This window comes from Musa acuminata, chromosome BXJ1-6 (genome assembly GCF_036884655.1).
Source record: "Musa acuminata AAA Group cultivar baxijiao chromosome BXJ1-6, Cavendish_Baxijiao_AAA, whole genome shotgun sequence".
In the NCBI taxonomy this organism is placed as follows: Eukaryota; Viridiplantae; Streptophyta; class Magnoliopsida; order Zingiberales; family Musaceae; genus Musa; species Musa acuminata.
Window position 1 is genome coordinate 7,940,013 of NC_088332.1, and position 22,199 is coordinate 7,962,211.

The following is a 22,199-nucleotide window of genomic DNA, read 5'->3' on the forward strand; positions in this document are numbered from 1 at the left end:
AAACGCTGATTCAGAAAGTGCAAAGCTTGAAACCCGATCGTATATGCGCAGAAAGTAGTAAGCTTCAGAGGAGGTTTGCAGTAAAGATAATATGCTCAAAGTAAATGCAAACCGAGATTTAGAGTGGTTCGGTCAATCTTGACCTACTCCACTTTTGACTTCCTCCACCGACGAGGTCACCGACGTCAACTAGAGGCCTTCCTTCAATAGGCGAAGGCCAACCACCCTTTTACAGTTTCACTCCTTTTGACGGGCTCAGGAGACAACCCTTACATAAATTTTCTCTCCTCTCTTGACAACTCTGAACTTGGAAGAAAAGAGGGAGAAGAACTTTTGGCCTTTACAATAATTTTGAGCTCTAAGAATCACAGAAAAATATCAAGATTTTGGTGTATGTCTGTGCTCTTTTAGTGTTGAATGGGTGGGGTATTTATAGGCCCCAACCCAGTTCAAATTTAGAGCTCAAAACTATCAAATCTCGGAATTCCGGGATCAGGCGGTTGCACCTCCTGACTGGGCCGGTTGCACCGCCTGGCAGAGCTCGAAGACTGAGCCTCTAGGCGGTGCCACCTCTGTCAGGGGCGGTTGCACCGCCTGCCAGAGCTCGAAGACCGAGCTCAGGCGGTGCTACCTCCTGTCAGGGGAGGTTGCACCGCCCAGTCTCGCTCGGAGACTGAGCCCAGGTGGTGCCACCTCTGGCTGGGGTAGTTGCACCGCCCAGTCTCCCTGGTAGACTTAGCCCAGGCGGTGCTACCTCCTGGCTTGGGCGGTTGCACCTCCCACAGCAATCAGGGTCCGAATGGGTAGATCCATTCGGCCCAATTTGGGTTTTTCAGGGGCCCAATTGCCCCAAGATTAAGCTAATGGGATCACCTCCCATTTCCAACTTTATCATTGTGCTAACTACGATAAATCCTAAGACAATTTCTGCAGCTTGCTCCGGTGCGTCAATCGCTTCTTCCGGCCAGTTTCCGACGAACTTCCGTCGATCATCCGATGAACCCTCAGTGATGCTCCTGCGGACTTCCGGCAAACTCCTGGACTTGCGACGATCCATTTGGCGAGTTCGGACGAGCTTCTTTTGGCAAGCTTATGGACTTCTCGGATTTATTCCTGCAGAATCTCCGATGACTGTCTGAACTTCCGTCGAACTCTCGAACTCCCAACGTGATCATTGTCTTGACTCCGACGCAACTCCTGCTGCATGTCTAACTTTCATCGTAGTTAATCTTGCACACTTATCTCAACACATAGATTAGACAACAAATGACAATTGACTTCATCATCAAAATCCGAGATTCAACAAAGTGGTTATGATTTGATCTACATTTTGAGTGACGTAGGATGATTTGATCAATGAGAGATAATTAAAGCTGGAAGAATCATATTAGATCGAAGGAAAACATATCAGAAGATTGGATATCGGGCCGGAGGATCGATCAACATATCGACAGAAGGCTTTATGCTATGGATTCGGGCATCAGGCCAAGAAGAGCGGATATTGCGCTAAGGATATCAGAGTTGATGAGTCAACTGGCTGATTGAGCAATAGCCTACAAGAGATGACGATACATTGAAGAATCGAACGAAGCGTTGATGGACCAATGATATGCTGGATAACATGATTCAAGCTTAGTAATAATTGTATAGTTCGAAGTGTGTTGTTACATATGTAGGATTAACTATGATAGCAAAATGAAGTCTCGGAGTCAAGAATGCGATTTCGTTGGAAGTTCAAGAGTTCGTCGGAAGTTCTATCGAAACCAACCGAGAAATCCAGGAGCTTGCCGGGAGTCCGCTGGAACATTCGCCAGAAGATCATCGGAAGCTCGCCGGAAGAAACTAGACTTACGAACTTGTTTAGCTTAGGAAATGTCGTAGAATTTGTAGTTAGCACATAATTATAATTGGAATTGGGCCAATCCAATTAGGGGCCAGTTGGACCCATGTAAGAACTATGTTAGGCCCAATGAAAAAGGCCCAAACAGTGACCAATCAAGTAAAATCGTCGTGGCACAGCCTCCGAGTTTGTGGCAGGCGGTGGTACCACCCAGACTCAATCTCCGAGATTGTCTGGGCGATAGTACCACCCAGTGCAGGCGGTAGTACCACTCGTACCTTGAAATTTAGGGGGTTTGAATTTTAGGCTCCAAATTTAAATCTATTTAGGGGTTTGAGAGTTCTAAGGAAGGTGTGAGAGAGATACATTGTAAAAAAGAGTTGTAAAATATTCTCTCATGTGAAAAGAAGAAGAGGGGTGTAAAATGATAGTTGGTCTTCACCCATTGAAAGAAAATCGATAGTGGGTACCAATGACCTCTGACCTCGACGGAAGAGGAATCGACGAAGTGGATGTAGGTCACGACGATCGAACCACTATAAAAATCTGATTTGCGTTTCTCTTATACAATTTCCTTTCCTGCAAACCACTTTACTTACTTTACATCCACTACGCTCTTCCGTACGCTTTCAAAATTAATATATTTATGAAATAATTTTTCAAAACAAATTTAATTGTAATGAAGTTTTGAACCGACGTAATTTTTACTTGTGCACTAATTCACCCCCTCTTAACACACGAACTCTTTTCCTAACACTATATAGATATTATATATAAAGACTTAAATAATCAAACTTAACTAAATATATAATTATTTTAAATAAATTTTAATAGCAACAAAAAGATTCATATAATCGATTTTAAATAGTTGAGATTTATCACTGTGATTGTTATTGAATTTTTATCAATCATGTGATTGTCTTACAATAAAATTTTTAAAGTAAAAAATTTAATATCCAAATTCATCTCCTCGAGTTTTTAAGCAGCGAGGGGTTTCTTACGGATTGTTTTGTTTCCAGATGAAATAAATCAATATATTATTTTTTCCAAAAAAAAAAAGGTGGCCGGATCCATGGACAAAGCAAGTGCTTTAGATGTCTACCACCGGGGAAGCATCGGTCGAGTAGACATTCAGTTCAGCCCCATTCGGCTCGGCTCGTTTTGATTTCCTTTTCCCCTCTTGACAAGTATTCTGCGGCAACCGCAATCGAACCGGGTGAGATAAGCCCTAACGTGGTCTTCCGCATGTGCATTTAGTGGGTGGTTGAAAGGGCTAGTCCCTACCCAGTCATCGGCATCGGCGGATGGGATAGTTGGTGTTAGCTTTTGCCTTCGCGACGAGGCAGTCTCTTTTCCTTTTCCCCTTCCGTTTCTCGTGGGATTCTAAGGCGAAAGTGGGAAGTGGATTTTAGGGTTTCTTCTTGATTGCTGATGGCATCCGATCTCCATCTCGACGATGTGACCGCTCTCTTCCTTTCCTTCTCCTTGTCCTTGTTGGCTTATTGGAGCTAATTAAGTTTCTGTTATTCCCTTTCGTTTTCGGCATTCAGGAGGATGACTTTGGAGGAGATGTTCCTGGAAGCCAAAGTAGTGCTAAACGTTCAGGTTTCAATTTTTTTTTTCTTTCGGTTTTCTGAGTCATCCTTTTACGTGATCGACTGATTTGTCTGGTTTTATTGATGACTTATATGCCCCGTTACATGGTATGATCGCAGGTGGTAAGAGGACTTTTGGAGATCTCGACGAAGAAGAGGATGATGTCTTCGGCCCTAAGAAGGTAACTGTAATGGCATCCCCTTTTGGCCAATCCGAATGCTCCTATTCTTTCTTTTTCAAATTTGACTTAACCTTAATTGTATTCCCGTCACAAATGAAAAGGTATTTGGATTTTATGGCTTTAAGAATTTGATATGTCAAGGATAAGTGCTTTAGCTTATAATCAATAGCATCGTAAACAATGAAACCGACCTTTTTTTCACTGACTTACTGGTACATTCCATGCCAAGAAAGGGTTCAAATAACCTTCTTGATTCAATTCTGACTTGGTTCTTCGTACTGCACTGGTCTTTTCTAACTAGGATGATCTTACAAGAATCCTGTAATTGTCTTTGTCATCCTCCAGCATTTTGTCCAGCAAGCTATTTTGGTTGAATTTTCCCCTTGACCAGCGATTTAAAAACCAGCTTAGAAGAGACGTTTGAAATATTGAAAGCAATTTGTGTATGAAAGAAATTTTTTTTGATGCACCATGTGGATCAGTTCTTGAGATTTCTGTGAAATTTGTTATTTGGAGAATCAGCTGAAGGGTTAAGGGTTGTTGTTAGGGCTTTCGGCTTTGTTGTTGTCGTTGAACCAGCTGAAAGGATTGCAAACAACATAATAGAGGCTATAGGATATCAACAAGTTAGCACTTAAAAAACTAACGTGATACATCTGTGTGTTCAAGTTGTGGATGGTGTCTAGTCTAAGAATAATTCGTTTGAATGCTCTGCAAATCCACATATTGTAACACGTGGACACCAAATTGGTTGTTATCATTACTTGTTTGGTAAATATTATACTGTAATATGCCTCATCAATATTATTCTATTCTTAATATATTTGCAAACTACTTAGTGCACTATTGGCTGAAGCATTTTCTCTTACGTGTTGCAGACACACCCACAGTGTTTCCTTTCAAACCTGATGTGACAGGTCTTTGTGTCATTGATCAATGAAGATTGTGTTACTTGTCTTTTTTTTCTCTTTCTGTACTTATTATATGCTCATCTGTGATTATCATAAATACCTTAGAAGAATCCAACACTTCAGCCCACGCTGTTATGCTGAAAATAAGGAAAAAAAAAGGTGTAAAGACAGACCGGTAGCACTGAATTTCTTTCTTCACAATGCAGGGAAAGCCAAAAGTTGAAGAAAGTGGACCTGGTATGACCACTGGAATGATTTTGTCTTTGCGTGAAAGGTACAATTAAAAACAATACCTGCTGTTGTTTTCTCATGATAGTTCCATCACTCTTTTAATTTGATACTTTATTAGCTTGCAGAACTGTAAAGATAATCTTGCAACATGCCAGGTATGTTATTGTATGCAGACAAGAAGAGACACTTTGGTCTTATAGTTTCTTACATAACTTTCCTGTAGTGGAAATAAATTTCCATGCTTCATTTTGTTGTCATTTGTCTCATTTAAACCATGCATAAGGTATCTTCTATTGGTTTATCTTGTTGATCATCGTATAAGAAATTTCAACTAACTAGATTCCAAGAATTTTCTTGGTTGTGTATGTTTAGGGCATCAATTTTTCATTCAGCTATATGCTAGATTTCTCCATGAGTTCAGTTTTAACTTCCAATCTGAATTCTACTAATAAGTGAATTTAAAACTGAATCTTATGCTATAGTCCATAATGTGTACTAGGATTTATGGTTGGCCTAATTTGGTTCTGAACAGAGTAAATATTATATGGTTTGTTTTATCTAACCACATGGTTTACTAAAATTAGGTGATATGCTAACTACACAGTTTATTTTGTGTATGAAGGGATGGTATTTGGTCTATTGAGATATTTATCATCAGAAGATAATATTTAATAAAATGGTAAACATTTGGCCAACACTAGATATTTGTCTCAGTGAGCATTCTTGGAAATTATTTTGCATTATCAGGAAGAGCTAGAAGCTGCTAAATCAGAGATTCAAAAGTGGCATTCTGCATTTCAGAATGGACCAGCTACACCTGCAGGCACATCTCCAGGTTTGTATCTTCTTCATAATAAGTTTGTTCCTTGGGTTAAGAATTAAGATATTGAGACCCCATCTTGGTTTTGTAAATGTAGAGCCTGGGTTGGTGCTAACTTATCTCCAGAATTTGAAGTCCTCTGAGGAGTCTTTAAAAGAGCAGGTCGGTTGAATGTTTCCTTTTACATGCATAAGCCCAACAAAAGAATCTTCTTGCACTACCACTACTGATGCCATCTATTGCTTCCAGCTAGAGAAAGCCAAGAAAAAAGAGGCTGCATTCATAGTTACTTTTGCAAAAAAAGAGCAGGAAATTGCTGATCTCAAGGTAACTCTGTTTCTTCTATATTCTATGTTGTAACAATGAGCTTCAATTATATTAATGTAGTTTCATTTTTACGCTGTTATATGCTACTCATAATACATAAAACCAATCAAGTGATTATTTGGTGAACCCATCAGCAGATTTTCTTAGCTGCTGCAGTAAGCTTTATTGTTATGCTAGATCTTCTTTACCTCTACTCCCCCCATAGTGTAATGTTTATTAGCTTTCACCTGTTACTACTCGTTGGAAAAATAACAATAATGCATGTATGATATTTTGGAACACATTTCCTTTATGACATGGAAGACCATGTAAGGATCAGGTAATATCTCATCAATTCCTCTTTATCTGTCGCTAGACATCAAAGATCAATCAAGTGCTTCATGCACAAAATCATTCCTGTTGTTTGAGGAAGAGAGTAAATTTTACGGTTATAAGCATCTGCAGGGAACTACATAACTTTTGTTTGCTACTTGAATTGGAAGAAAACTTTGATATTTGTAAATTTTTTCTATGTTTGAATCTCGGCTTGCTATATGGCTGAAAATAATCTTTATAACCGACCCCAAATATGGGGACAATTATGGCTTCTTATTGTTTGTTCCTGTCTCACTGTGTTTATTATTATCTCTTTCTGCTTACAAGACAATTTTAACTGGAAATTTCTGGATCAGCTTTTGCATGTCTCATGTGGGACTCTAGCTAGTTGTTCACTTTGTTCATATTATGTTTCTTTACATTCTTATTTTCAGAAATAACTTAACATATTTTTGTTTATCTTGTAGTATCATCCTCCAAGACTGTCTTTCAATGCTATATGAAATTATTGCATAAAAAAGTAGAAAAATAGGTGTTACTTGGTTATTCCACATAATATCTGTTAACTTGTGTAGTTGTAAAAACTATTAATGGCACCTCCTTTGTGGTATTCTGTCTAGTTTATTGTCTTGGGGTGAAGTTTTTGCACTCAACCTGATCTTCTGAATCATTTTTTTAATTCTAAATATCTAGTCTGCAGTTCGAGACTTGAAGACACAGTTAAGGCCACCATCGATGCAGGTATGAGTGCCAAGTTTGTTCCTTTTTACTAATGTTTACCTGAATGGTTCACCTATAAATTGAAATACCTTTGGTCTTGGATTGAAAGACACTGAAGATGTCTGAATGCACTGTTCTCAGATTGTAATCTGAATGAAAGAGCAACCTGTCACTGACGTCAACTCATCGATATAGAATCACTAAGATTGGATGCTTTAGTAAGAGAATGTAATTCCATTAAATGTTGTTACATAACTGAACCTTGGGATATTCAATAACATTTAATATTGAAGTCCACTATAATATAAGTTTGAATCAAGTATAACTTTAGGTTGGTTTAGTTTGTAGGTGGTTAGAGATGTGGATTAGGACCTGTAATGCATTCCAAAGTTTGTCAAACTAACAGGTTTGTGCAGCGATGGGCTTGTGATGTCTAAGTATCACAGAATATTCTTTTCGACTTCTATGATGAGAACTACATTCCAGTTTTTAATCATTTGGTGACCTTAAAAACCTTACTTCACAACTGGTTATATATTACTGCACAGTTGAAGATGGATTAAGAAAACATCTAGGATGTACTCATTTCAAGAAACACAAGATTCTAGCAACTACATTTAGTAGCATTGTCCAGAGTCACCTTACTGACAGATCGAGTTCTATACATTTTTTTAGCATCTTATGAAAACTGAAGTGTGTAAACAGTGATCCATGTTTGTTTGGTTGGACTTTGGAGAGTGTACTCATGACTGGAGTTTATATGGAAGCGAGCAATTTCAGCTGTTTGGCTACTGGAAGTATGGTCAATATCAGGAACTTTAGTTCTCGAACTTGACTGTCTGTTTCTATAAATGGGAAGACCAAGTAGATTTAGCTGGTACATGAAGATCAAGCAATTTGGCTGAAATAAATGTCAAAAAATAATATCGTCCCTTTGCCAGATTGTGGGAAAGAGTGAGAAATGAGGATGGATTTTCAGTAAGGTAAAACAATTTTAACGAGGAGAGATTTTGAGTAATTTGCAAGAATGAGACTATAGCTCTGATCATTCTTGTCCTCCAACAACCAACAATAATAGTAGACATTTAAGAATGTAGTGCATCCTATGTTCTTAAAAGAGACTCATCTTCACAAGGTATATTTTTAGATCAGTTAACGACAAAAATGTAACTCCTTTAAGTACTTTGGACACATATGCTTTGCCGATTTCATCCTCTTTCTTTTTGTGACCTTAGTTCATTGTACTTATGTGACTTAATTCTTGTTTTATTTGGTTATGAAAATATTATTTCTTGCATCTAAATATTTTTTTGCTGGGCTTGGGAAAATCTCTTGTTTCCAGTACACGTTGATGTTCCCTGTTGGGCTAGTTGTTAAAGCAGTCATGGGCTCTTCATTTTATGTGTCATCAGCTTAGAAGTTGGTTCACTTTGGAAATATTTATTATTGTGGTATTTTGTGTTATGTTCTTTAACAGACAAGGAAGTTGCTACTTGATCCAGCCATTCATGAAGAGTTCACACGGTTGAAGGTGTGTAACAAATATTTTTTTCAGCTGATTTTTTTATGTTTTATGATACTAGATGTTAGATCATTTTCTTCTTGATATATTCCCACCACCATGTTGTTTGTTTTCTTGCTTTTAATTTTTCTTATCAATATTGATCTTTTTTCTTGTTGGATCAATGGTTTTGCAAATACCCAATTTATCTTATAAGCTTAATATCTTTTATTGGTCTATCATACTTACGTTGCTTTATGTATCAGAATTTGGTTGAAGAGAAGGAGAAGAAAATTAAAGAGTTGCAAGACAATCTTGCTGCGGTCAATTTTACTGCATCCAGCAAGCTTGGAAAAATGCTAATGGCAAAGTGTAGAACATTGCAAGAGGAGAATGAGGAGATTGGAACGATGGCATCAGAGGGAAAAGTAATGCAATCTTGCTTTATGCTACCTAACATGTTATACATGATGTCTGACACAAATTGTTGTGCAACTGCATCAACCTTCACAATATTGATGTCCATATTTAGTCCTACATAGGTTGGAGATTTGGAGAGGCAATGTCTAAAAAAAGCCAAGGGTGACTCATCTCCTATAGGTGCGTTTTGCGATCCACCTAAAAGGCCAAAACTGTGCAAGGTCCACACTAAAGTGGACAATTTTCTTATGGCTCAAAGAGATTGCACTAGTGAAGACTATTGTAAAATCTTCTCAGATGGTGCTCATTGTGTGGTCCTAAGAGGACTTAGCTAAACTAGAGGTCTCATTTATTTCCATATTGATTGGAGAGCCAAGTCTTAACAAAGAGCCAGAGGGTCCGCCTAGAGCGGACAATTGCTTGCTGCTTAGAGAGCTTACAGCTGAAGTCTAGTGTGGACCATATTATCAAATAGCGAAAGGGATAGAGTGAGAAATCTCATGTTACTTGCCTTACCAACTACCATTGTTTAGCTTTGCAAGCTAGATGCGAGCCATGATAAAGATATTTTAGGTACTAAGGGCTTCATTATTTTTCTGATTGGTCTTTAATGAAACTTCTAGTTGTATTTGTTATATCTCTTACTGAAGAACGATGCCATTCTTGTATTTTCTAGAATCAATTCACACAAATCAATATTTATGCAGTGAGTGTGTTAGTGATGTTTCTGACCTGATACTAATTTATAGATCCATGAATTGGGAATGAAGATCGTGGTGCTAAAATCTCAAAATGCAGAACTCAGGAACCAGTTTGATGGTGAGTATCTGAATCCACTCCAATTCGTGATGCCTTCTAATTGTGCATATTTTTTAATATATATTCTTTAAAGATTATCAATACTCGGTTTCCTCTTTTATCTGTGTCTTTAAGATGCTTCTTCTTTTTTTTTTTGCTTTTCACTTTTGCATTAGCATAGGGTATGTTTGTTTTATCATTTTTCATCTCATCAGTCAACTGAGTCTGCTGCTTTTTTCCCCTGTACTGCCGTTGCTATTCTTCTCTAATGTGTTTTCCAGTTGGTGCTGGTGCAAATCACATAATGCAGGTTCTATACCAAATGTGTGCTATGAGATGTGCCACTTTAGAGCCAATTGATATCAGTAATGTGCCCTGCTAGGCACATTCCAGCAAGTTGCATAACATAACTTTGACTGCCACAAGTATTGACGTGGCACGTTCCAATGATCCCTCTTACTCTCTGTAGTCTGTACTATTGTCATAACATTTGCTTTCAGAGGGTATGTTCAATTTTAGAAGGCTCTACAGATCCTGATATATTAGCCAAGTATTATATATATGTCAGCGATAAACCATTTTCTTGCTGGTGATTCTGTTGTAAGCTGTCTTTATTATCCCATGTTCTCAAAACCATTTAACAAACATTATGCATCATTCTTTGCCACTAATTTCTGTAGATAATGCCCTTTTACTGTGAGTTTATAATTATCATGACTGGAATTTTTTTTTTTTGCTTAAGAAATTGTTATTGACTACTGTTCACTCATGACTATCAAAGTTATTTTCTCTGCTCTGTTTCCTTAATTTTGTTCAGGTATTCTTGATATTTTATATCTTGTCTCATGCAGCATTGTACAAGCACATGGAAGGACTAACAAATGAAATGGAGAGATCAAATGAAATGGTAATGTGTTTGCTAGTATTCTAAAAAATTGCTTTTCAAAATGGTAGTTGAAACATCTGAGAACTGTGACAGATGTGTTCAACTTGTAACACTTTGGTTTTACTTGTATACTATGCATATTCAACCATAAACATGAGATGCTGTGCTTTGTTTCTATAATGTTTTCACCATATGACAAAATCTCTTTCATTTCTGAGATTTTCAAAAACAAGTTGTGTCAACTTGGGGATCTCTGACAAATATACATGGAATAATTATTTCCAGATAAGCATTTTGCTTTAGAAGATATAAATTTTGTTAGATTGCCTTGTCTCACTACAAGGTTTGCCTGATTGGATGCCATATTGCAAGAAAAACTTGTCTTAAAAGGGTTTCAGATTCTTAATCAATTTCTTCCAATGGGATATTGCTAATTTATTTTCATGAGAAAGCTCGTTCAGTACCACAAGCGAAACAATATTCTGTTGTAAATGAGATTAGCTGTTTTCTATTGCTAATTTAAGAGTAAAAAAGTTTCGCCCTTACACAAGGGTGAGAAAAGCTCCAGGACGTCTATGATGATGGTTCTGTTTAAGGCTTTTGTGTTTGAAGTAAATATTTACATCTTGAGTTGGCCTTTTGGGCAGTTGCACTTGGTATATCCTTGGTGTTGTTGAACAGAGAAATTACTTATACAAATCAATTAATGTACCATATCAGTATATATTTCTGGCTTCAAACATGTTAATGTCTGTTTATCTGAGCCCAAGCTGGATTGATTAACCATCATATAAGAAAGATATTGTGTGTACTTTTGCTCGTACTACTTTGTGGACCGTTCCACATTTGATCTTCAGTCAAATTGACTAATATCTCTGGTCACTTGATCTTAAGATACTTATTAATCTGCCTACCATGGTTTGCGTGCATTTCAGGTCTATATATTACAAGAGAGGCTAGAAGCAAAGGACTGTGAGCTAAGAAACTTGAAGGAGTTATTAACCCAGAAAGAAGCAGCTGAGGAAAGAGATGACGATGATGGTGACAAGGAAGAAGCCAATGAAGGAAATTCTGCTGATGTTGAGGCATGAGATTTTGGAGGGGAAAATTTTCAAGAATTTTACGCTGATGTTGATGCTTCAGATTTTGAACTTTTTATTTTTCCATATGAAAGGTTGGGAGCGGTCAGCTGTAGTTGTAACCATGTTAGACTCCGAAGCTGGTAAACCATGATATTTTTGGCTCTGTTGCTAAAATGATCATCCTGGTTCTATGAGTGTATTGTTTATCGATTACGGTCCTTCTAAGGATGCGATGAGGACCCTTTGATAGGATTTCTTGAAATCCATGAGTGGTGGCTTCTTCTCTCAAGTTGGATTTCTTTGATATGGTAGTGTTGTCATGCGTAGATAGAACCCTGGTGTCTAACGGATTTATGGGAAATCCAACAGCGGTTTGTATAGCCGGTTGGTGTCGTTATGGAACTCTGATGATGTCAGTTAAGGGGGTGGTCTGCAAGCAGCAAAAGATGCCAGAATAAGCCCAAAGTTGTTTCTGCTGTCTCTTGCCCGAACTTGCATGGCCCTGGGACGAAGTTGCACATAAGTCAGCGCAGTGGACTGGCTACAAACAAGTCCATCAAGATGACGGGTCCGCTGATCCGGGAATCAGGATGTCGGCCGAGAGAGAGAGAGAGAGAGAGAGAGAGATCAGCACAACGGACTATAAACTAGTCCATTTGGATGACGGGTCCGGTGCTTCGGGGATCAGGACGTCGGCCGAGAGAGAGAGAGAGAGAGATCAGCCCAATGGACTATAAACAAGTCAGTTGGATGACAGGTCCGGTGCACCGGGGATCAGGATGTCGGCCGAGAAAGAGGGAGTGAGAGCAGGATCAAGGCGATAAGCAACACCCGTGATATGCCGTTGGCGTCCACAGACCAGACTCTGGCGTCGGTCCAATCCGATACGCTTTCTTCGCTGCGCTCCCATAGATGATTCTGAGCGCAGAGAAAAAGGTCGCTGCGTGGCAACCACCTCCCTCATCCCGCATGAGGACGACCACGTCGTGTGGCGGTGGATTGCAAAGTGGAAGTTATCACGCGGTCCTCTTTTTCCCCTTTTTGACCAAACGTCGTCTGCTGATTCCTTCGCCCGAGGGTCTTCTAGCAGCTTCCTCGTTCGTGGCGCACGGACAAAGGGGTCCAGCGAGAGCGGGACGGGTGTAGAAGGGTGTAGAGGCCAGCAAACAAGGGGAGGGGAGCGGAGGGAAGAAGCAAGGAGCCAAGCGTTAATGAACTCATCAATCAACCACGTGTCCCAACAAACGATTAATAAAAATGGGTCGTCCAAAGCTTGGCCGAATGGTGTCATGAGATCGCTCGAGGACTGAACATTCGGAGGAGCTCGACACGTTAGATAACAACTTACTTTTGACATTTCCGATTTGGCTCGCTGTCCGTTCTATTTGGGAAATGCTGCAGTCGTCAACATTTCCGTTCCGTCGGTACCGTCCAAAGCTGGACATGGATGGGGCGCTCGAGGAGGTGACTAGAATCGGGAAGCCCAGGCCACAGCAAAGAATAGACCAAGGAGGTGAATTGACTCGGTAAGCAGAAGCAACGGCGTAGAATAGCATCCGCCTATGGCGCGAGTCCCCCATCGAGAAGGGAAGCTCCCAGACGAAAAGGGTGTGTTTTCCTTCAATGCTCAATTTAAGGGAATGGGACGTCGTCTCCCCTGCTTCCTCCGTCTGGTTTAGTTCCATCTAGCTGAAAGGGAATGGGACTGTCTCCCTCAGTTTAGGTTCCAACGTATGACTATAATCCGAGAAAATATAAAACATTCGGGGAAAAAAAAGACAAAATATATTATCCATTCGTATGACTATCTAACGACCGCCTATGTGGCCTAGAACATGTGTATAAAAATATACACACAACCGTCGATCTGCGCATGTTACTGTTTGTGCCAGGATGGCCAACGGTGGCCGAGGATGAGACAGCCACGTAAATATAATGTGATGTGAGTGGTGAAGAGATGAAGCATATCCAATACATGGAAAAGTCTGCTGCAACCAACACGCAAACCGCTGGTCTACCGTCCGCCCGCCACTAGGGAGCAGATCGAGAGATATATTAAGGTAATATATATTTATATATATATTTGAGTGAGAGATATATTGAAATCGATAATGATAATTGATCTCAAATCATAAATTAACTGATAATTAAGGAATATAAAGTTATTATTCTATATTTATCTGATCCTCCATCAGTCGGAGGTCGGGCCTCTGTCTCCCTTTATAAATTGGCCATTGCAGCTCCCAGACTTTGCATCAAGCGGCAGCTAGAAACCTAGCACACCTCTCTCCTGCGTCAACCGAACACACCTTCGCTATGGCCCCAGACCTGGGTAAAGCCGGCTCGACCGACATTCTCACCGGGCTCCAAGGCGACACCCGGTCATCTGCTTTCGCACTCAAAGGCCGCAACCTCACCGTATGCGGCCACCAATTCCTTCTGGATGTCCCTCCGAACATCGTCCTCACCCCGTCCTCCACCACTTGCGAGGGCAAGGACCAGGGCCAGAGCCAGGGAGCGGGCGACGAAAGCGGATGCTTCGTGGGGTTCGCGAGCGACACCCCCGAGAGCAGGCATGTCGTGCCGCTGGGCCGGCTGCTAGGCATTCGGTTCATGAGCATCTTCCGGTTCAAGGTGTGGTGGACAACCCAATGGGTGGGCAACAGGGGCAGCGACGTGGAGCACGAGACCCAGATCCTGATGCTCGACCACTCCCGACAGTCCGGTCGTCCCTATGTGCTCCTCCTCCCCCTCATCGAGGGGGCCTTCCGGGCATCCCTCCAGCCGGGGGAGGAGGAGTACGTGGACTTGTGCGTGGAGAGCGGGTCCACGCGGGTGAGGAGTTCCGAGTTCCGGAGCTCCCTCTACATGCACGCTGGAGACGACCCCTTCGCGCTCGTCAAGGACGCCGTGAGGGTGGTGAGGTCCCACTCGGGCACTTTCAAGCTCCTGGAGGAGAAGACGCCACCGGGCATCGTCGACAAGTTCGGGTGGTGTACCTGGGACGCCTTCTACCTGAAGGTGCACCCGGAGGGCGTGTGGGAGGGGGTGAAGGGCCTGGCAGAGGGCGGTTGCCCCCCGGGGCTCGTCCTCATCGACGACGGCTGGCAGTCCATCTCCCACGACGACGACCCCACGGATGAGGAAGGCATGAATCGGACGTCCGCGGGGGAGCAAATGCCCTGCAGGCTGATCAGGTTCCAGGAGAACTACAAGTTCCGAAACTACAAGAGCAAGAGGACCGACTCCGCCTCCGACACCGGCATGGGGGCGTTCGTGAGGGACCTGAAGGCCGCCTTCGGGAGCGTGGAGCACGTGTACGTGTGGCACGCGCTGTGCGGATACTGGGGAGGGCTGAGGCCGCGGACGCCAGGGCTGCCACCGGCCGAGGTGGTGAAGCCGAGGCTATCCCCGGGTCTGCAGATGACGATGGAGGACCTGGCGGTGGACAAAATCGTGAACAACGGTGTGGGGCTGGTGCGGCCAGAGAGCGCCGCAGAGCTCTTCGAAGGGCTGCACTCCCACCTGGAGTCGGTGGGCATCGACGGCGTGAAGGTGGACGTCATTCATGTGAGTAGTAGTAGTAGTCGTCGTCGTCGTCGTCGTTTCCCTAACACTTCAATTCCCAGATAAACAATCCGACCTGCACAGAGGTTTCATCAATTCCTTCGATTTTTGGTTCCATCAGCATAAGAAAATTAACAAATCACTTGTGACAAGAGATATGACCGCCTCAAGAGTAAGTGGGGTGGGTGATGTGATTTGATCAACTCACACGGCACCGTCCTTTTTCTTTCGGACATATAAAGCTCTGTAGCATCTTAAAACCTGGATGACGATGACGATGAGGACGATGATGTGACATATATCGTGCAGTTACTGGAGATGCTCTGCGAGGATTACGGCGGGCGAGTGGAGCTGGCCAAGGCCTACTACCAAGGGCTCACCGACTCGGTGAAGAAGCACTTGGGAGGCAACGGCGTCATCGCCAGCATGGAGCACTGCAACGATTTCATGTTCCTCGGCACCCACTCCGTCTGCCTCGGCCGAGTCGGTACGTGCGCGCGCGTGTTAGATCAAGTTCTATGGACCTTGCTTTCTCATATGCTGCTGCTGCTGAAGATTATGATATCCGTCAGTCTTCTCCCTCTGCAAGTCTAATCTTACGCTTGAATGAATGCGTGCAGGGGATGACTTCTGGTGCACCGACCCGTCGGGCGACCCCAACGGCACCTTCTGGCTGCAGGGGTGCCACATGGTGCACTGCGCCTACAACAGCCTGTGGATGGGCAACTTCATCCACCCCGACTGGGACATGTTCCAGTCCACCCACCCCTGCGCCGCCTTCCATGCCGCCTCCCGCGCCATTTCCGGCGGCCCCATCTACGTCAGCGACTCCGTCGGACACCACGACTTTGACCTCCTCAAGCGCATGGCCTTGCCCGACGGCACCATCCTGCGCTGCGACCACTACGCTCTCCCGACCAGGGATTGCCTCTTCGAGGACCCGCTGCACGACGGCAAGACCGTGCTCAAGATCTGGAACTTGAACAAGGTCTCTCTCTCTCTCTCTCTCTCTCTCTCTCTCTCTCTCTCTCTCGATCTATCTATGTCCCCGCTCGCCTCATCACCAAAAGACGATCTTTTTGCTCCCGGACTGATCCTTTTTTCCACTTTTCGGCTTTAGTTCACCGGCGTCCTTGGAGCCTTCAATTGCCAAGGCGGGGGATGGTGCCGCAAAGCCCGGAGGAACAAATCTGCAGCCGAGTTTTCACGCACCTTAACGGTGACGACAAGCCCGATGGACATCGAGTGGCAGAACGGAAAGAAGCCGTTCCCGGTGGAGGCGGTGGAATTGTTTGCTGTGTATCTGTCGCAAGCTGGGAAGCTAATGCTGCTTAAGCCGACAGAGAAGGTGGAGGTCACCCTGGATCCATTCGGGTATGAGCTGCTCACCGTGTCTCCGGTGAAGGCGCTACCGTCCAAGAAAGCCGTCCGGTTTGCTCCCATCGGGCTGGTGAACATGTTGAATTCGGGTGGCGCCATCCAGGCGCTCCAAGTGGCGGGCTCCAAGGTGAAGATGGAGGTGAAGGGGGCGGGTGAAATAAAGGCCTTCGCATCGGCGAGGCCCGTCGAATGCCGGATAAACGGAGAGGAAGCAGGGTTTGTGTACAAGGAGAACATGGTGGACTTGCAGGTTCCATGGTCGGGATCGTCCTCTAAGATTTGTCTCATCGAATACACCTTCTAGTTTGCTGGTCAGTGACAGGCCGCTGATCCTGTGTCGATCATGATTCCAAGTAGTAGAAGGCCAATGATATGACTCTTTTTCTTCCTCTGTTTTACTTCTCCTCTGCATATTATGATTCAGCTTATAGTAGGCCAATGATACAACTCATTTTCTTCCTTTGTTTTGCTAACTTCTTCTGATTATTTCTGCCTGTATAAATCATGCGTCTCATCGCACCTTCCGGCTTTGACTCTTCTACAGTGACGGTGGGAACGAAAAAGAAGTAGCTTGGCCTCGTATAATTAAATAGAATCGTAATCGATTAGAATATTAAGATTTATGTAAAAAATCTCTCTATGAAAAGTAAAAGTAACGTAAACTAAAGAAAATTTATTATAAGAATAATCAGAGTCTCTTACCAGACAATAACTTGTGATACAAAGATTATATCACTGTGCATAATATCTAAAATTATTATAAATATCTAAAATCTTCGTCAGTAATCATAGTAAAAATTTACTATAGATTTAATTATAAATTTGATCTAGAGATATTAAAAAATATTAGATCAAATATTTATTTTTAGATGATGATGCATATTTTGATCTATCTTTATTTTTCAAATATTTGTTACAGTTTTCTCCTTATTTTTCGCAACCACCACACCTCTATTTAAGTTTAGGTTAAAAGAAAGATGATTATAAATTATTAAAATTCATTAAGAGCTGAACTCACGAGACTGTCAGCCCAAGAGCATTGACATCATGAATGGCGTATGTGATACTGTCGGCTCTTTATTTATTTATGCCTCCGAGCTAATGGCATTTGACTGTTTTCATACGATGAACTCCTCACAAAAGTTCCATTCCTTGCTTTTCCTCAGCTATCTAAATATTAAAAAAAATTAGAATATAAAATAGAACTTCTGAGCTTAGCTACTATTGGAAACACTTATTTACAGAGATGGTAAATGTTACGGTATGTAACTTTTTTAGCCGAGACATAGGGTCTGCACGGCTGGTTCTGGGATCCGAATGGCTGGGATCAGGCGCGTTTCCACTCGAGATCTTGTGGCGGCCGATCGCGGGGGATTTGGCTGGAGAGGTCCACGACGTCGGGTCTGCTTCGGTCGAGTACCTGCACACGGGTCGGGTCGGCGGTTCGGCCCGACCCCTCCGACGATCAAGTTAGTTCCTCGGAGAGGGGTTTTTTGGACCCAGTCTGTGAAACAGAGAGGGTCTTTTGTTGAGTAGTTCAACTTACCACTTCGTCTAGAACTCCGGGGTATTTGTAGATGAGTCTGATGTTACCTGATGTGGTAGTTTGCAGGGCACTGGGGTTGCGTGGTGAACCCGGCTACCGCAGGGTATGGGCACGCCTCGGTCGATGCGCCCCTTTGCCTCGGTCGGGCGCATGGAGTCAAATGCTGAAGTTCGTTGGCCGAGGGCCGGTGACGTTAGCGCACATCAAGTCGGCATTATTGCTCGCTTCCTCGGTCGACGCCTTCTTCTGGCTGGACCGGTCGCGGGGGTCAGACGATGAGATCATCCAGGCACGGCGTGCGAGGGTGCACAGGGTGTGGGTGTTAATGCTCGTTCCCTGGGGCGCCGTGTCGCCCATGGTTAGCAGATGTCATGGTATGTTATGTCAAATCCGGCGTGTCACGTAAGGTCTGTTTTTACCCCTATCATATTCCCCCCCCCCCCCCCCCCCCCCAAAGCGTTATGCGTCGGTTTTTTGCGTGCAGGGGGTCCGATGCATGGCTTCTGACTTCCAGTGGGCTGGCCACGCGCACCCGAGGGATGCGACGCAGGCGGGTCCGCCGCGCAGAGTCGGACTCGGGGGTTAGGGAGCCGGCGAGGGCCGAGGAGCACAACGCAGGCGGAGTGGCCGCGCGGGTGTGGTCTCGGGCGGCGTAAAGCCGAGGGCCGAGGAGCACAACGCAGGCGGGTGAACCGCGCAGGTGTGTCCCGGGAGCCAGAGTTCCGAGTGGCACGACGCAGGCGGGTGAACCGCGCAGGCGTGCCTCGGGAGCAAGGGGCCGAGGAGCACGACGCAGGCGGGCGCACTCCGCAGGCGTGTCCCGGGAGCCGGAGGGCCGTGCAGCACGACGCAGGCGGGTGAACCGCGCAGGCGTGCCTCGGGAGCAGGGGTCGAGGAGCACGACGCAGGCGGGCGAACCGCGCAGGCGTGTCCCGGGAGCCGGAGGGCCGTGCAGCACGACGCAGGCGGGTGAACCGCGCAGGCGTGCCTCGGGAGCAAGGGGCCGAGGAGCCCGACGCAGGCGGGCGAACCGCGCAGGCGTGTCCCGGGAGCCAGAGGGTCGTGCAGCACGACACAAGCGGGTGAACCGCGTAGGCGTACCTCAGGAGCAAGGGGCCGAGGAGCACGACGCAGGCGGGCGAACCGCGCAGGCGTGTCCCGGGAGCCGGAGGGCCGTGTAGCAGGCGGGTGAACCACGCAGGCGTGCCTCGGGAGCAAAGGGGGCCGAGCAGCACGACGAAGGCGGGTGAACCGCGCAGGCGTACCTCGGGAGCAAGGGGCCGAGGAGCACGATGTAGGCGGGCGAACCGCGCAGGCGTGTCCCGGGAGCCAGAGGGCCGTGCAGCACGACGCAAGCGGGTGAACCGCGTAGGCGTACCTCGGGAGCAAGGGGCCGAGGAGCACGACGCAGGTGGGCAAACCACGCAAGCGTGTCCCGGGAGCTGGAGGGCCGTGTAGCACGACGCAGGCGGGTGAACCGCGCAGGCGTGCCTCGGGAGCAAGGGGCCGAGGAGCACGACGCAGGCGGGCGAACCGCGCAGGTGTGGTCTCGGGCGGCATAAAGCCGAGGGCCGAGGAGCACAACACAGGCGGGCAAACCGCGCAGGTGTGGTCTCGGGTGGCGTAAAGCCGAGGGCCGAGGAGCACAACGCAGGCGGGCTGGCCTGGGAAGCTGCTTGTGCCATTTTTCCCCCGTTGTCCGTTCAACGATCGCGGGGACCGGACGCTTCTTTTCTGCGGTGGAGTTGGTTGCTTTTGCCGCACGTTTCCGGACGTGGAGATCGAGGCGTCAGCCCGCTGCCTCTTCAGAGGAATCCCTGCGTCCGGTTTTTATGAAGGCTGGGTGCCTTTTGTCATTTCCGATGCAGCGTGATGGCTACGCGTGTGTGCGGGTGGGCTGGCGCCCACCCTCGGAAGGTGAAAAGGTGCTGGTTCAGGCGGGACGGCTTCTTTAAATAGCGAATACCCCGCTTCACTCCCATTCTTTGCCACTGAGTTTCTTGTTCCGGGCCTTGCCATCTCCCCTCCCCCCCAGTCTTCTTCTTCACCTCTTGCGTCTTCTTCCTCGTAGCGTCTTCCGTCAAGGTTAGTCAAGATGTCGCCCCCTTCTTCTTCCTCTCCTCCCCCTTCCTGTGCAGCTTGAAAGGAGCGTCCTCCATTATCTCCCGCGGAATCCTCTGACGGGGAAGCGGCGCGGGCTTTGGAGGCCCAGATGTGGCCGCATGACAATGACTCCACCGTGAGTGGGTCGTTGTTGGGGGAGCTCCGGGAGCGTTACAGCATCCCGAATGACTATATCCTTAGTGCCCCGGAACCGGGACAGTGGGCTTACGACCCGGTCCCGAAGGGTTTCGCGCTGACCCTAGACGCCCTGGAGGCGGGTTTGCGCTTTCCCCTTCACCCCTTTATCGTAGCCTGTATCTCTTTCTAGCGAATTTCGCCGTCTCAGGTGGCGCCAAATTCCTGGCGTTACCTAGTGGTATTCCTAGGGGAATGCCTCCATGCCAACATCGTCCCCACCCTCAATCTATTCTTCTCTTGCTATCGTCTTTCTAAGGGCTCGGGGGGCTACTTTCTATCTGCCCGGACGGGCTATCAAGTCGGAGGGGCTCCTTCCAGCAATAAAGGGTGGAAGGGGAGGTTCTTCTTCATTAGTTGCGCGAAGGACTGGGGTTTCGGGGTCCGTTGGTCCGCGAGGATGATCGACAACACCATCCCGAGTTTGAGCGAATCAGAGTGCCATGATCTGGGGAGGCTGCGGGAGATTCTTCCTGGCTCCCAGGCTCTTCGGAGTATGACCGTGCAGTGGTTGGTAGAAGCGGGTCTCAGCCCGCTGTCACTGGGTACGTTAGTAACGCTTGGCTCGGGTGTCCGCACAGTTTATACTTGATATTAACATTTCTCTTGTCTTTTGCAGAAATGGTGAAGCTCGGGTCACTCCTCGGAGGGAATGCATCGCAAGCTCCCCTTCCCGCGTCGCCAGCCCCCCTTCCCGCGTCGCCAGCTGATTCACGGCCAGGGACGAAGGAAGCTCCACTAGAGATCGAGGCCGGATGCCCTCGGAAGAAGGCAAAGCGGGGACCTCTGAAGGGGGCTGAGGCGGGCCCTCGTCGGGGGGACGCCGGCCCTAGTCGACGGGCGGTTGGGAAAGTCTCGCGCCCTCCCTCCGCTCGTGACCTGTGCCGCCTACCGATCGGGAACGAGGAGCCATTCCTGACGCATTTGGTGGGCGAGATCTCACTCGGGGAGCCCAGTGACCCCTTGGTAGCCCGTTGGGGGGATCTGTCCCGGGGTGACAAGGTGTGGGCCGGAGGGGACGCCTCCGCGGCATTCCTCCGAGGCGCACTACATCCCGACATGGCTCGGGATTTGTATACCTTGCCCTCGGAGGCTTTGCTCAACAGGTCGGCCAAATCCTTGACCTGGGTAAGTGCTCCTCCTCTCTTTTCGTTCGGGGCCGTTTGTCCTCTGCTGATTCGTTCCACTTCTACAGGGCCTTCACTATGCGACGGCCTTGATGGACAGGGTGCGCGACGCGGGCCGAGTCATCGGGGAGCTCATCAGTCGTAACGCCGAGCTCCGCCGCCAAGTCGAGGAGGTCCGATCCGGGGCCAGTCCAGAGGCTGTGGCGGCCGCCGAGAAGCGTGCGACGGGGTCCGAGGAGGAGGCGGCCCGCCTGAGATCGGAGCTCGAGGCTTCGTAGAAGTCGAACGAGGAGCTTCAGAAGACAATAAGGGTGGAGCGGACTGAGCTCCGCTTACTGAGGACGGAGGTCGGTACCCTCAGCAAGAAGCTGGAGGAAGCTAAGGCCGAGGTGAAAGCGGCCTCGGAAGCGCTGGCAGAGGAGGTCCGTCTCCGACCTGACAAGGAGAATGAGTTCCTCGAGGCGTATAAAAAATCTGAGGGGTTCGAACTCGGCCTCACGCGGACGGGGCGGGTGTCCTTCGAATATGGATACCGGGTCGCCACGTCCCGCTTCCGTGTTCGGCACCCCGGCCTCGAGGTGGAAGAAAATCCTTTTACTTCCTACCTAGAGGACCTGGAGGTTGACATGCCCGAGGACGTCCCTTTTGACGAC

General features: G+C 46.3%; 3 protein-coding genes across 3 annotated transcripts; 2 read left to right on the top strand and 1 right to left on the bottom strand.

The window, feature by feature from the left end:
* The first annotated feature begins 2,989 nt into the window (after positions 1-2,989).
* Positions 2,990-11,822, top strand: LOC135676010 (FKBP12-interacting protein of 37 kDa-like). The gene is made up of 14 exons (XM_065186749.1): positions 2,990-3,298; positions 3,391-3,445; positions 3,556-3,617; positions 4,735-4,802; positions 4,878-4,914; positions 5,507-5,594; positions 5,677-5,741; positions 5,829-5,906; positions 6,915-6,962; positions 8,419-8,472; positions 8,709-8,870; positions 9,612-9,681; positions 10,512-10,567; positions 11,482-11,822. The coding sequence occupies exons 1-14, from the start codon at positions 3,272-3,274 to the stop codon at positions 11,635-11,637; spliced, it is 1,026 nt and encodes a 341-aa protein (XP_065042821.1). The 5' UTR covers positions 2,990-3,271; the 3' UTR covers positions 11,638-11,822.
* A 2,053-nt stretch (positions 11,823-13,875) lies between these two features.
* Positions 13,876-17,035, top strand: LOC135676011 (galactinol--sucrose galactosyltransferase-like). Its single transcript, XM_065186750.1, has 4 exons — positions 13,876-15,198; positions 15,505-15,682; positions 15,816-16,183; positions 16,316-17,035. Exons 1-4 carry the CDS (start codon positions 13,945-13,947, stop codon positions 16,877-16,879), a joined length of 2,364 nt encoding a protein of 787 aa, XP_065042822.1. The 5' UTR covers positions 13,876-13,944; the 3' UTR covers positions 16,880-17,035.
* A 1,668-nt stretch (positions 17,036-18,703) lies between these two features.
* On the bottom strand, positions 18,704-19,681 carry LOC135675413 (uncharacterized). The gene has a single exon (XM_065185566.1). The coding sequence runs from the start codon at positions 19,679-19,681 to the stop codon at positions 18,704-18,706; it is 978 nt and encodes a 325-aa protein (XP_065041638.1).
* Between the last annotated feature and the right edge of the window lie 2,518 nt (positions 19,682-22,199).

What these genes read in the sequence shown, in the direction of transcription:
- LOC135676010 (XM_065186749.1), top strand. Translation starts at nt 3,272, where the DNA reads ATGGCATCCGATCTCCATCTCGACGAT. An exon ending in ATGTCTTCGGCCCTAAGAAG is followed by an intron (nt 3,618 to 4,734) that starts GTAACTGTAATG and finishes TTCACAATGCAG; the next exon opens with GGAAAGCCAAAAGTTGAAGA. An exon ending in AGGAGTCTTTAAAAGAGCAG is followed by an intron (nt 5,742 to 5,828) that starts GTCGGTTGAATG and finishes TATTGCTTCCAG; the next exon opens with CTAGAGAAAGCCAAGAAAAA.
- LOC135676011 (XM_065186750.1), top strand. Translation starts at nt 13,945, where the DNA reads ATGGCCCCAGACCTGGGTAAAGCCGGCTCGACCGACATTCTCACCGGG. An exon ending in CGTCTGCCTCGGCCGAGTCG is followed by an intron (nt 15,683 to 15,815) that starts GTACGTGCGCGC and finishes GAATGCGTGCAG; the next exon opens with GGGATGACTTCTGGTGCACC. An exon ending in AGATCTGGAACTTGAACAAG is followed by an intron (nt 16,184 to 16,315) that starts GTCTCTCTCTCT and finishes TTTCGGCTTTAG; the next exon opens with TTCACCGGCGTCCTTGGAGC.
- LOC135675413 (XM_065185566.1), bottom strand. Translation starts at nt 19,681, where the DNA reads ATGCCGCCCGAGACCACACCTGCGCGGTTCGCCCGCCTGCGTCGTGCT.